Genomic DNA, 14,524 nt, shown 5'->3' with positions numbered 1-14,524 from the left:
CCCGCCTCTGGCAGCCGTCTTCAGATTTTTACCGCACGTTCAAGTGTTGGGAGTCCTCGTGCTTAGCTCTCGAGCTTTTACTGCGTGTTTTGCGCTTTTTCAGGTGAATTTTCAAATTTTTCCGGTTAATCGAGCCTCACGCTCCACCGTTTCTACTCCCGTTAACGGGTACCCGTTGCGGGATTTTCCTACGCCCCTCAAGGGTGAAGATTTCGCTGAATCAACTTCTTGGAGGATTCCAGAAGATTCGCGGCCTACTTCGAGATGGCCCAGGATGCGAGTTCGTCGCCCGGACCCAAACTGTTTCGCAGCTGCCCTGGATGCGGGCTGCAGAATGTGTTTAAGGAAGACGAACATTTGCGATGCCTCTACTGTCTTCATGGGGACAAGACTCATGTAGAGAAGGACTGCCAGTTCTGCAGGAACTTGTCGGAGCGGACCATGAGGGACCGTCAATCCCGTCTCGCCAGCCGGTTGGAGAAGGGGTCAACGGGTGAGAAGAAGAAGAAAGGGTCCGAGCGGGCTTCTAAGTCCTGTGCGGGCGCCCCGGCGATGGGGGCCCAACACCAGGCCAAGCGCCGCGAGTCCGCTGGCTCCGGGAGCGCTGAAAGGTCGGACTCTTCGGTCGCCAGGCGGGGCGCACCTTCCCCGGCACCGTCAACCACGAGCAAGCGCTCCGGTTCGGGGAAGAGGAAGTCCGAGACCCCGGGTAAGCTTCGGGAGAAGCCCCGTCCGATCTCAGCAGAGGGGGAGCGAGGCGTCGCCCCTCCCCCGAAGGAGAAGGCCTGGGACGCACCTAAGGTGGTGAAGGCCCCTACCCAGCAGGCAAAGGCCTCTATCGAGGCGATTGCGGCGACTCAGGCCAAGCCGGCAGAGACCCCGCCAGCGGAGACTGCCTCCGGGACTAGAGTTTCGCTGCCGCCAAGGAGGGAATCCTCTTTTCAGCCCATCGTCGTGGCCGCCAAGGTGGAAGAAGCAAGGGGGGGCACGGTAGCCTCCTCGAGCTCGGAGTCAGCCTCGGAGGAGGAACTGACCGAGGCCGTGAGGAACCTCGAAGTTCAATTCGAGAAGGTTCGATCCCGTAAGGAAGATCCGCGGGAGATAACCGAGGAAGATGACGATGGCGAGGAAGAGCAGCCTTCCCTTCCGGCGCGGCCGGAACCTAGGCCTCAGGATGGCTCGGCGGCCATTTTGTCTGCGATCCAGTCCTTATGCTCTGAGATAAGGACGAGATTCCCACGGCCCAGGCCGGAGGACCCGCAACCTGGCCCGTCGGGAAGTCCTCAGAACAAACGACAGAGGACCCAACCCTCTCCTCCGCTCGCCCCCGTAAGGCCTACAGTCCCCTCCTCATCCTCCCACGAGTCGGGAGATGACGATGCGTTGGGCTCGACGATGGGTTCTGAGGGCGACGACGACGGAACGGGTCTCCCGTCTCCCGTCGCACGGGCCTCGCCGCCCGACGAGATTGGCTCATTCCACGCCATGATCGCCAGGGCGTCCGAATTGTTCCAGCTCTGCCCGGAGGAGCAGAAAAAGGAAGGTTTCCTCTATCAGCGCCGGGAGGCCAAGAGGAAGACTGTCATCGCGGTGCCTCTAATCGATGACATCTGGGAGGAGGGCCTATCGGTTCTCAAAAACCCCCCCACGGCACCAGCCAAACGGGACCGGTACAAGAAGAAGTACCGGGTCCCCGAAACCGCTCACCTGCCAGACTCGGTCGTCTCGGCGGCGGCAAAGAAGAAAGCGGCGGGGTCAGGAGCCTCGACGTCGAATTCCTCGCCGGACGGCGAGGGAAAGAAGTTGGACACCATGGGGCGGCGGGTCATATCGTCGGCGGCGACTTCCATATTGGACTTCCTGCCGGACGACAAGAGGTCCGAGGCCCTGGAAATACTGCAAGAGGGCGAGGTGGCGTCGGACCACGCCATAACGGTGGCAACCGATATTGCCGTTACCGGGTTCCGCCAGCTGGGCAACGGTGTTTGCCTACGACGACGGGGTTGGCTCTGGGCGACCGACTTCCGTCAGGACGTCCAGACCAGGGTGTTGGACATGCCGTTCGACGGCAGCAACTTGTTCGGGAAGGCGGTGGACGAATCCCTCCAAGCCATAAAAACGGACACGGAGACGGCTCGCGCCCTAGGAGCCCTTCAGCAACGACGGCCCTTTCGGAGCTCTGGAGGCAGACAGGGAGCCTCCAAGGGATCCAGCGGTGGCTCGTCGTCCTACCGCCAGGCGGCACGCTCCTCGTCTCAGGAGGCGTACAGGGGTCGCGGCAAGCAGGGAGTGCCTCGCCGACGTCGGCAAGGTGGCCAGGACGGCAAGGCCACCACCTCCAAGCAGGACTGAACCGGCCGTGGTCTCGGGCCCCCACCGAAGCACCCCGGTGGGAGGCCGGCTGACGAATTTCGTCGGCGTGTGGAAGTCCATCTCCACCGACCGTTGGGTGCTGGATACCCTGGCAAGAGGACACTCTATCGAATTCCTGAAGAAGTGCCCTCACGTTCCACCTGTGGCCAGGAAGGAAAATCACGTCCCGCAACTGCTGTTGGAAGTACTGGCGATGCTCATGAAAGGCGCCATCGAGCTTGTCCCGAAGAGGCTCCGGGGCTCCGGGGTGTACTCAAGGTACTTCCTCGTCAGGAAGAAGACGGGCGGCTGGCGCCCCATCCTGGACCTTCGTCGTTTGAACAAATACATCAGATCACAAAAGTTCAGGATGGTCACCCTCCAGCACGTACTGGGACAGCTGGAGGAAGGCGACTTTCTATCGTCGTTGGACCTGGAGGATGCATACTTCCACGTTCCCATCCTCAAAAGTCACCGAAAGTTCCTCTGGTTCGTCGTCCAGGGACGCCACTACCAATTCAGAGCACTGCCGTTCGGATTGAAGTCGGCCCCCAGGGTCTTTACCAAGTGCCTAGCACCAGTGGCTGCGCCTGCAGGGGATTCACGTCTACCCCTACCTGGACGACTGGCTCATCCGCTCAAGGACGAGGGAACTCGCCGTCGAACACACTGCGAGGACCGTCCAGCTACTCACAGACCTGGGATTCGCCATAAACTACCCAAAGTCCCACATGGTGCCGTCGCAGGTGGCCCTGTTTCTTGGAGCGAAGCTCAATACAGTGAGGCACCTGGCGGCCCCGTCGGAAGAACGGACGAAGACCATTCTAGGCAAAGTGCAGCGCCTGCTAGCCACGGACGTGGCCAGGGTGAGGTGCATCAAGTCCCTCCTGGGGATGATGTCCTCTTGCATCTACCTGGTGCGCCGCTGCAGACTACGGATGCGCCGTCTTCAAGAATTTCTCGACGCCCGTTGGATGTAGGCGACGGGCACCTTCGAAGACAGGCTCCCCCTCAACGAGGTGTTCCAGCGGGCGATTCAGTGGTGGGGCGTTCCAGCGCACCTTACGGCGGGCAAGGACTTTCAGACGCCGGCGTACCAGGAGACGGTGACGACGGATGCCTCCCTGGAAGGTTGGGGCGCCCACACCGGAGATCTCCACGCAAGAGGCCTCTGGCTCCCAGAGGAGAGGCTCCTGCACATCAACGTCCTGGAACTCTGAGCCGTGTTCTGGGCTCTCAAATCGTTCCTCCCGTCGCTCAAGGGCAAGGTGGTGTGGATCTTCATGGACAACACCACGACAATGTTTTACATACGGAAGCAGGGAGGCACCAGATCCCCAGCCCTATCCAAGGAGGCACAGGATCTGTGGCACTGGGCGGTCACCCAGGGGATGTTCCTGGTTCCCTTCCATCTGGCAGGAGAAAGCAACACCATCGCCGATTCGCTCAGCAGGGAGCTGCGCGCGTGTCACGAGTGGGAACTGCGCCAGGATCAGGTGGATCAACTCTTCCGACAATGGGGCAAACCCCAAATCGACCTGTTCGCAACAGCGACAAACTCGAAGTGCAAGAGGTTCGCCAGCAGGTTTCCCCAGCCGAGAAGCATGGGCGATGCGTTCTCGTTCCCCTGGGACGGCCTATACCTGTATGCGTTCCCTCCGTTGCCGTTGCTGCTTCGACTCATCAGCCAACTCAAGAGGTCCCGGTGCAGGATGATCCTCGTCGCACCGGCGTGGCCGAGGCAGATCTGGTTCCCGGACCTTCTGGACTTGTCAACGTCCCCTCCCATCAAGCTGTCGGCGGACGCGGACCTTCTCTCCAGAGAAGGAGGCGCCATCTTCCACCACGACCCGGCGTCGCTGAACCTGCAGGCTTGGCTCCTGCAGCGCTAGAGTTAGGAGGCTACGATATACCGCCGATTGCAGAGAGGTTCTTGCAAAGGCCAGGGCGTCCTCGACTCTCAAATGCTACGGTCATAAGTGGAAGAGGTTCTCTATCTGGTGCCGAGCACAGAAGATCAACCCCCTACGGATTACGGCCCCTCAAGTACTGCCGTACCTGCTATCGCTGGCAAAGGCTGGGCTAGCCCATGCCTCCATTAAGATTCATCTGGCGGCGATCTCCAGATATACCAGAACCACAGGACGGACTTCCCTGTGGTCCCATCGACTGGTAAAAGAGTTTATGAAAGGACTGTTCCGGTCGTTCCCGCCGTTGAAGGCCCCGGCCCCGGCGTGGGAACTTAACGTGGTGCTGACCAGGCTCATGGGGGGCCCCATTCGAGCCGATGCACTCCGCACCGATGAAGTTTGTGTTGTGGAAGACTGCATTCCTGGTGGCCATTACCTCCGCACGACGAGGGGGAGAGATCCAGGCCCTATCCTGCAAAGCACCGTACTTGACTTTCCATGCCTCGCGGGTGGTTCTTAGAACGCACGCCTCCTTTATGCCCAAGGTGCCGTCGGACTTCCATCTTAACGAGCCCTTGGTGTTACCTGTTTTCTTCCCGTCTCCTTCGTCGCCGGCCGAGAGGACTTTGCACTCGCTGGATGTGGCTAGAGCGCTGAAGTTCTACGTGGACCGCACAAAGAGTTTCCGGAGGACATCACAGCTGTTCGTGAACTTTGGACTTGTGAATCAAGGGAAGGCTCTCTCGAAGTCTTCCATTTCCAGATGGCTCTCCGGCTGCATCATGCACTGCCACCGGTTGGCTAACGGACCGCTGCCAGGCCGTCCGAGAGCCCATTCGAACAGAGCGATCGCTGCTACTACGGCATTCTTATCTGGTGTGCCCCTGCTGGACATCTGCAAGGCTGCTACGTGGAGGTCGACGCACACCTTCACGAGATTCTACTGCGTCGATCGGGATTCCAGGGAGGAGTCCAGGGTCGGCCAAGCAGTGCTGCGCAACCTGTTCGCTTAACGTGAGCCTGGTGAGGAGGTAAGAGATGCTTAATGTTGAGTTTTTTGTATTGCTTAATGTTGAGCCTTTTGCCACTCCCCGTGGTTGTGCATGTGTGTACTGCTATTTATTCTTATATTCATGAGCATGTGAATCCATGCCAGACCCCATGCTGGAGAAGGAACAAGTTACTTACCTGTAACTGTTGTTCTCCAGCATGGGTCTGGCATGGATTCACATGCGAACCCTCCCGCCTACCCCTCTGCCGCTCTTCACTTGGTCATACTGCCTCTTCACGTGCTACCAAATCTGAAGATGGCTGCCAGAGGCAGGGCTTAGGTAGAGGGCAGTCATTGGCTGTGGTCAGTATGACGCAGAGATCAGTGATTGGTTACTACTACGAAAGACAGATCAGAAACGAAACTGATGCTGATTTTTTCTTTACCGAGGATTCCCAGCCTGACGACGGGGAATATTCATGAGCATGTGAATCCATGCCAGACCCGTGCTGGAGAACAACAGTTACAGGTAAGTAACTTGTTCCATGTGCAACTGGTGGGGCCTGGGCCCGGGATCAGGAGGGTGGCCAGGTAACCAGTGCAGTATCAGCCAGGAATTCAGCAGGGGAGAGGGGGAGAGAAGGCAGAAGGAAAGAGGAAGGTTTTGAGGTGCTTCCGGAACCGGAGATGGTTCTCCTCGAGGCCCCTGCCGAAGAGAGTTCTACCACCAACTTGCTTGGAGAAGCGATTGACCCTGAGGGAGTTGGAGGCAGATGAGCGAAGAGCTCGAGAAGGAAGATATTTAGGAAGAGAGAGTTGAAGGTATTGCTGCCCCAGGCCCCAGAAGGCCTTGTGGACAATGCAGAGGGTTTTGAACTTAATCCTCGCAGCCACTGGGAGCCAGTGCAGAGATTTCAGTGCTGGAGAGATACGATCCCCAGGCTTGAGGCCTAGGACAAGTCTTGCAGTCCTGTTCTGGATGAGTTGCAGCAGAGGGCAGAGGGTAGAGGCAGGCAGATTTAGATAGAGGCTGTTACAATAGTCCAGCCTAGAGAGAACCAGGGCTCTGGAGACAGTGCGCTTCTGGGGGAAGGAGAGGAAAGGAAGAATACCTGTGAGGAGGTGCAGCTGGTAGTGTGACTTCTTAGAGACGTCAGAGATGTGAGGAGAGAAGGAGAGTGTGGAGTAGAAGATGACCCTGAGGTTTTTAGCCTTGCAGGTGGGAGCAGGAAGAGGGCCAAGAGAGGCCGCCCAGAGAGCAGCAGGGAAGGAGGGGGTGGGTGTGCCGATAAGTAGAATCTCAGTCTTAATGGCATTAAGGCAGAGGTAATTGGCGGCACACCACTCCTGGATAGCAGACAGTCAGTCAGAGATGAGGGAGGGAGAGGAGGAGGCCGAGGGTAGCCTGAAGATGAGCTGGGTATCATCCGCATAGCACTGAAAATTGGGGCAGAGAGCGGCAATGCAGTGGGAAAGGAGTGCTAGGTATTGGTTGAACAGCCAGGGAGAGAGGTTGGACCCCTGGGGGACACCACAGGTAGAGAAAAAGATATCGGAGAGGAAGAACTCAAGTTGAACCTGGGAGGGTCGGTCAGCGAGGAAAGAAGTCAGCCACGCCAGAGCCTGACCAGTGATACCCAGGTTATCACGGAGACGGTTGAGCAGGATGGCATGGTTGACTGTGTCGAAGGCAGAAGAGAGATCAAGCAAGATGAGGATGCACAGGGTTTTAGAGTCAAGGTTGGAGAGCAGGTCTTCACGGATGTTCAGGAGAGCAGTTTCCGTGCTTCTGGCAGCTCTGAAGCCAGACTGATGGTCATAAAGACAACCAACAGATTCGGTGTGGAGATTAAGCTGGGAGATGGCCAGTTTCTCCAGGAGCTTGCCCAGGAAGGGGGAGTGATGGAGATTGGGTGATAGTTAGCTGGGCAGGAGGGGTAGGCAGAGTGTTTCTTAAGAAGAGGGTGCACAAGGGAGTGTTTCAGGGGGGATGGGAAGACTCCAGTGGCAAAGGTGTGATTACAGAAGTTAGCCAGGGCAGGAGCCAGGGAGTCGATGTGGTCCTTGATAGTTTTGGAGGAACAGGGGTGAACCTGTTTCGACAAGACTTTCATAGATCCAACTTGTCTTGAAACCTCGTCTGCAGAGAAAAGGGGAAAGGCAGAGAAGGAGACAGGAGGGGTGGCTGCAGAAGGGCCAGAGGAAGAGCAGGGAATAGAGGGAGGGAGGCGATAGGAGGAGAGTGAGGACAGGATGCCCTGAGTTTTTGAAATGAAGTGAGAGGCCAGTGCCGTGCAGAGGGCCTGGGAAGGGACATGAGAGGTAGAGACTGCGGCAGGATTGGCTAGTTCCTTGCAGATTTGAAAGAGTTCGGCCGAGTTGTTAGATGCCGCAGAGATGCGGTCTTGGATATGAGCTCTCTTCTTGGTGAGGACGGAGAGCCGGTATTGCCTTTGCAGCAGGCGGCAGGCCAGTTTGTCAGAGGATGAACATGAAGCATGCCACTTCCTCTCGGCCACCCTGCACTTGCGTTTAAGGATGACGAGGTCTGAGTCATACTAGGAGTTGCACTTGGCTTTGTGCTTTAGGTGGATTCTCATGACAGGGGCAAGGATATCAAGAGTATCAGGTAAAGAAGAATGGAGTGTGGAGAGGGCTGTGTCAGGGTAAGAGTCAGCCAAAGGGGGAGGAGAGGGTAAGAAGGTGGCGACGAAAGCCTCAACTGACGCGCGCTTCATGGGTCGGATGACCGAGAAGGTGGGTGGCAGTGATGGAGGTTGCTTGGCTTGAGGGATAGGGAGGGTGAGGTTTTAGGATAGGATAAAGTGATCACTCCAGGAGAGAGTGAAGAGGGGGATAGAGAGGGGAAGGTCTGAGGTGATCAGAACATCGAGAGTGTGCCCTGCAGAATGAGTCGGGCCAGAAGGGAGAATGGTGAGTGAGAGAGAGTCGCAGAGGTTGCGAAAGAGTCCAGAGGGGGGACAGGAGGCATCCAGGTGGATGTTGAAGTCTCCCAGAAGGAGGAGTTGAGTGGTTGAGGCCAGGAGTGAGGAGGAGAGGTCTGCCCACTCAGAGAGGAAGGAAGAAATCTGACCAGGTGGCCGATAGATAGTAGCCACAGTAAGGGAGTGGCTAGGGGAGAGATAGAGCCTACAGACGAGGCATTCAAAAGAGGAGTAGGTCTGTGTGGGAGTGACAGAGGCAGGAATCCACTCAGGGAAGATAAGGGCTACACCCCCACCAGAACGGTTGGGACTGGGCGCGGAGAGGATCTTGTAGCCGTCAGGTAGGACCGTGTCAAAGCTGGTGACAGAGCTGGCCGTGAACCATTTCTCAGTGAGACTGAGGACATTGAGGTCAAGTTCTTCAAGAAGACGGCAGATATCAGAGGAATGTTTGACAGCAGAGCGAGAGTTAAGAGTGGCAATGTGGAGAAGGTTGCCATCCCTGAAAGACTTCTGGGGAGGGGTGCAAATCAGAGGTACGCCCTGCGGAGGTGTAGAAGGAGCCCGAGAGGGGGCAGAGAGGGAGGGGGAAGGCAAGGTAGCCAAGGAAAGGGGGGGACAGCAGGAGAAGAAAGGAAATTGATGAGGCGCCGGAAGCGTCTATCAAAGAGGTGCAGGTTGGCCTGAGGGCCTTGGACCAAGACGGTCTCATTAGAGTAAACTTTAATGATGACCTTAGAGGAATGGAAGGAGGCCAGGGGGGTGTCCCAAAGGGTGCCACCATTAATGGGAGAAGAGGAGAAAGGAGAGAGCACAGAGACCATATGAGGGGTCCATGACTCAGGTGAAGGCACGACAAAGAGGATGTCAGTGAGAGTTTCCTTGGAGGAGGCACTGGTGTAGGTGTCAGCGATAGGGAGGCCTGGGTTGGAGACCAGGATGTCCTTTTTTAAAATTCTTCCTATCATATTTAGTAAAGAGAGCAGGATTGTCAATAGAGAAGCAGTTAGAGAAGATAGGAGAGACAGAGAGCACCATAGAGTAGGTGGGAGAGGAGGGGGTGGAAGGAGAGGCGGAGACACTTGCGAGAGTAGGCAGACAAGATGGCGTGCAGTTATCAAGTTGTGCAATAGGACAGATTTTCAGGGTTAAAGAGCGCACAAATGCTCAACCTTATAACTTGAGAGAAAGCCCCCTAAGTTTGAGAATCCTGAAAGGGGAGAACAAGGCCTAGTTTTCACAGTGCAAGATTATTATTTTTAAATACAGATACAGTGCGTATTACAACATCATGTGGAGAAGCCACCTAAGTTTGAGAATCCTGAAAGGGTAGAAAAAAGCCTAGTTTTCACAGAGCAAGATTTTTATTTTTAAATACAGATACAGTGCGTATTACAACAACATGTGGATAAGCCACCTAAGTTTGTGAATCCTGAAAGGGGGAGAAAAAGGCCTAGTTTTTACAGAGCAAGATTATTATTTTTAAATACAGATACAGTGCATATTACAACAATAGGGGGGGATAGCACAGCCATGTTTAAGAGTCAGAAGGGGAGGCAGGGGGGCTAGTGGGACTGACCTGTAGAGAAACTACTGGCCACTTGCGTCCCCTGCGGACACCTGCAGACACTAACAGGGAGCCACCTAAGTAGGAGCCGCCCTTTGCCTGGGGGCCCTTAGCCGTGGGGCTGCCAGGCAGAGGCTGCCCAGGGTGGGTCAGAGATAAGGGGCAGGGGGGGCAATCGGGTGTGGGCGGGTTGGGAGGCGGGCAGGAAGGAGGGACACAGGGAGGAAGGGAGACTGGGAAGAAGAAAACACAGGTGGGCAGGGATTTATAAAAAACGCACAAGATTCAGCAAAAACAGGTCACGGTACCTGGTCAGGGCCCAGGAAGGCAGCAGATCTCCAATGCAGCGCCGCTCTCACCCACTCTGCCAGGAGTTAATGGCGGGCGCAGTAGTCAGCGTGCACACTGCCTGAAGCAACGGGACTCCGTGAGCCAATCAGGGGGGTGGGTGGTTTGGGAGGCAGGCAGGAAGGAGGGACACAGAGAGGAAAGGAGGCCGGGAAGAAGAAAACACAGGCGGGTAGGGATTTACAAAAAGCACACAAGATTCAGCAAAAACAGGCCACGGTACCTGGTCAGGGCCCAGGAGGGCAGCAGATCTCCAATGCAGCGCCACTCTCACCCGCTCTGCCAGGAGTCAAAGTTGTCTTTATGCAAACCATTCACCATTTCACAAGGACAATGTCATCTTGCACAATCACCCAAAGTTCTTGCCCAAGGGGGTCTCTCCATTTCACGTGAATCAAGAGCTCTGCCTGCCGGTGTTCTTCCCGAACCCGCAATCGGAAGCAGAGCGGGCCCTGCATTCCTTGGAACTCTGGAGGGTCCTCAAGTTTTATCTCTCTTGGATGAAATCTTTCAGGAAGTCCAAGGCTTTGTTTGTGACTTTTGGGGCTCCTCCCCCGGCTCTCAGACTTCTAAGGCTTCCATCCCCCATTGGATGGTTCAGGCCTATACTGCCATGGGCAAACCTGTTCCTAAGGCGATTCATGCTCACAAGGTCAGAGCTAAGGCCACAGCAGTCGCGTTCCATAGACACGCGTCTCGGGATGTCATCAGTAAGGCGGCTACTTGGGCCAATCCGTCGGCCTTCTGTAAGCACTACTCACTGGACTCCAGCTCCTGGCGCGATGCAGAGTTTGGTCAGGCGGTTCTGAAAAACCTTTTTGTTTCATCCTGGATATAAGGTATGTTATCACAGCTTCACCCTATGTTTCTTGTTCGTTTGAATCACCCACAAGGATAGAGGAAACGGGATGGGACGTATGTGTAATTAAAGTTACTCACTGTAGTTTCTAGAGTACTCATAGTCCATAGTCCCCTCCCTCCTTACGTACCACCCACCTTCCCCCGCTAGTATGCCAAGGGCTAATATGTATGAGTGTAGCCGGGTATCTAAGCGTCCAATGTGTTGAAAGGGGCATCACCGGAAGGCGCCGGAAGGCGGGGCCTCGGCGGGGCATTCCGACGCCTGAGGCTGCGCCCTCACACACTATCCTAAATTTAAAGGGGAAGCTCAATTCTTCTCTGCCAAAGGTTCCGTAACCGTCCCCAATTTGCGGGACGCCTTCAAGGATGGAGGAAAGGGGACTATGGACTATGAGTACTCTAGTCACTGCGGTGAGTAATTTTAATTTTCCTTTCTCCATCCTTCCTATTTCCATTCTTATGCTCTATTCCACTTGACTCTCCCCAGTTCCTGCTACCTTTAAAATCCCTTAACCCCTGTAAAAGGAGTGAGTCACACTCCCTTCATCATTACCCTCAACAGCATTCACATGCAACTGCCACCACTGCAATTGCATTGGCACCTCTATTCTTGGGGCCAGAAATCACTTATTCACTGCACCTCAACTTCTGCAACCCTCACATTGCAGTAGCACCATAGTCCAGCACATGAAACCAGGTTTTAAACAGAAGTCAACTGGAGTTATGAACCTTCTACAAAGCAGACTTAAATTCATCAATATGCATTAGGTGATTAGGCCAGAGTACATTTTCTGTTTGGTCAGATAACGGAGAAGACCTTGTTTTGGCAGTATTTTTTTTTATATTTCTCTATTGCGTCTCTAATTCGCATGCTTGAAAATCTTCCTATGCATCTGACTCAACTGAATAATAACTCATGTAATCATATTTCTTCAGTCATGAAAGCTGCTCAGCATTCTTTGTTATATGTGCATATATATATATATATATATATGTACCCTCTGTTGTTAAGCCATATAAAAGAGACAGTTACTGTGAGGCATAGGGTGGATGGGCCATGCATTTTCTAAAATCTGTGAAACCCGCTCTCGTACCACAACTTAGAAGACTGCGCCTAAAGTGGCTGAAACATTGGCTATTGTATTTGCCACAATGATGAGTTGTACTATATAATTTATAAATATCATTTAGAAGCTCACCCCTACCCTAAATGTAAATCTTTAGATGCGGATTATATGCACATGTTTTGGTCCTGTGATGCATTGGGTCCATACTGGAAGGCCATAATAGACGCCCTCATTGAAATCACAGCGCTCCCCCATCTCCCCGGAACCGTTAGCTGTATTGTTTGGCCTCTGGGATAGCCCTGAATTGGGGAAAATGTCCAGGTTTCTGAATGTCGCTGCCATAGTGGACAAAAAATGGATATTGCAATGTTGGAAATGCCGCTCCCCCCCCTCATTTGAAATGTGGCTGAGGGCCCTCACCTGGACTCAAACGTGCGAAGAGGACTACATCAACACCCTCCCGCAGACCTCCCGCCCCAAGAATTTGTGGTCAGAATTTTGTACCTACCTGAACAACAAAGATGATCTAGAACTGTTGTCTTCCCCCCCCCCCCCTCCTTCCTGGTGAGGTGAACTAGTCCTTCCCTGAGCCTTATATGTCTGCTCGATTGGGTATCTGCACCCGCTTGTATCTACCATGCAATTTGTAGTCGCTCATGTACCTGCTACCATATTCAACTTGTACATTTTGCTGATTGTCTGTTCTTTCGCTATGCCAATAAAGAAAGTTTTAAAAAAATATAAATAAATATCATTTAGAAAATAGTCAAATGGAGTATGTGCAAACTGCCTTGTGGAAAGTTAAAAGGAAGCGAAAAGGTAGAAAGGGCACATAAGTGAAGTAAAAGGTATAGGTGACAGCGCGAAATGGAGACACCATTATAATTAAACTGAAGAAAAGATTAATCTAATAGTGATAGCCTAATTGTTGTTCTCTTTCATCTGTCTTAGGTTTTCTGAAGCCTGGGAAGTATGTAAAAAGCTAAATGAACAATCTGGTTGGAATGAGCTTGCCAGAGCCTGCCTTCATCACATGGAGGTAGAGTTTGCAGTCCGTGTTTACCGGACAATTGGGAATGTTGGACTGGTGATGTCTCTGGAGCAGATCAAGGTAAACATTATTAAATTAAGTTGCTTCAATTAGAGATGTAGCCTAAGGATTTGTTTGTATTACTTAATAAATCCCCTTTTTTCTGACCGATAACAGCAAATGCTTTTAGTTTACACTGAATGTGATTGGATTTTGTTCGCCAGAATTCACTAAAGTAATACATCATTAATGCGCTTTTACACTTTAAGCAAAGCAATTACTGCTTCTCTATGAACTAAGTGGTTGATTCATAGAGTGCAGAAAAACCTTAGGTCATTGTAGAAAAAATAGTTTAAATACTGTTTTACAATACCTCATAACCAATATTCCTCTGTATGCTGCAATTGAATGCTTGTGTACACACTTTTCTTGGCTGTGTGCACAATACAGATGTGCAGTGTGCAAGCTACCTAATTTTCCAAAATGTTTTTGAGTTGGGATTGCCCTCATTTTTTGATTCTTGTTATCGCTGTATTAATCTCTTAGATTGTGACGGTGAGTTGGCAAGGAACAAGGAGTATGCTTATATTTTGTGTGGTGTGAGGAACACATGGTGACAACAAGTAAGACAGACACAAGTGATCACAGTTCAAGGGTGTTTATTGAACAATGAATTTTGTATGCAGGTTGGAAAAACACCTATTCTAAAACTAATTCTAAGATGGTATCAAGTGTCGACCATCAAATGAAAAATAAGGCAGTCCTAGTGGCGTTGTCATATAAAAAGGGCCTATACTAAGAAACATATTGCCAAACCTTACAACTAATACAAAAAAGGGTGTGGGAATGTTCTCAAGAAAAGAAAGAAGTGTTCTCAAATAATATGTAAGGATGCAGTAGCCTGGGTTTCCCGTGCTCATGTTTTCAGCACGGGGTAAGGTGGGATCTTGAAGCACAGTACAGTCTCGGGCTTCTCCCGCATGAGACAACAATTCTAATGGCAATTTTCAGGACCGTCGATGGCCAAGTCCCATTTCACTTGAAAGTTTCTTGCCTTCGAGGACCTGATGTCTTCCACTAACAAAGACGAAAGTTCCTTTAAGAAATGAAAGTTTGTTTCCAATGTTCGCTGGGTGATAGGTTCACCCCTGGTTGCCTCTCTTCTGGGCACTGACCCTTCTCAATTGTTTGCCACAGTTTCTCGTAGGGTGATGGCTTCACCCCTGGATCCCCCTTTTCTGGGCGCTGAACCTTCATTTATTGTATGCAACAGATTGTATAACCGTTCTTTTCTCAGTGAATGCTGGATGAGAGCTTCACCCCTAGATCTCCCTCTGCCGGGCTTGGACCCCACTTGACTGTGAGTGTTTGGGTAACGGATTCACCCCTTGGATCTCCCTCTGCCGGACCCAGACCCCTCTTGACTGTCAGTGCTTGGGTGATGGCTTCACCC

General features: G+C 52.9%; 1 protein-coding gene across 1 annotated transcript in view; it reads left to right on the top strand.

Annotated features, from left to right (window-relative positions):
• Window positions 1–14,524, top strand: part of WDR19 (WD repeat domain 19) — a 2,828,275-nt gene that overhangs the window by 1,534,375 nt on the left and 1,279,376 nt on the right. The window contains exon 18 of the mRNA XM_069631788.1: window positions 12,993–13,152. Coding sequence (XP_069487889.1) covers window positions 12,993–13,152 — 160 coding nt within the window. The remainder of the gene's footprint in view (window positions 1–12,992; window positions 13,153–14,524) is intronic.

This window comes from Ambystoma mexicanum, chromosome 6q (genome assembly GCF_040938575.1).
Source record: "Ambystoma mexicanum isolate Mex_15411 chromosome 6q, UKY_AmexF1_1, whole genome shotgun sequence".
Lineage (NCBI taxonomy): Eukaryota > Metazoa > Chordata > Amphibia > Caudata > Ambystomatidae > Ambystoma > Ambystoma mexicanum.
The sequence above is the reverse complement of the archived record's forward strand: the minus strand, read 5'-3'. Positions and strand labels throughout refer to the sequence as shown.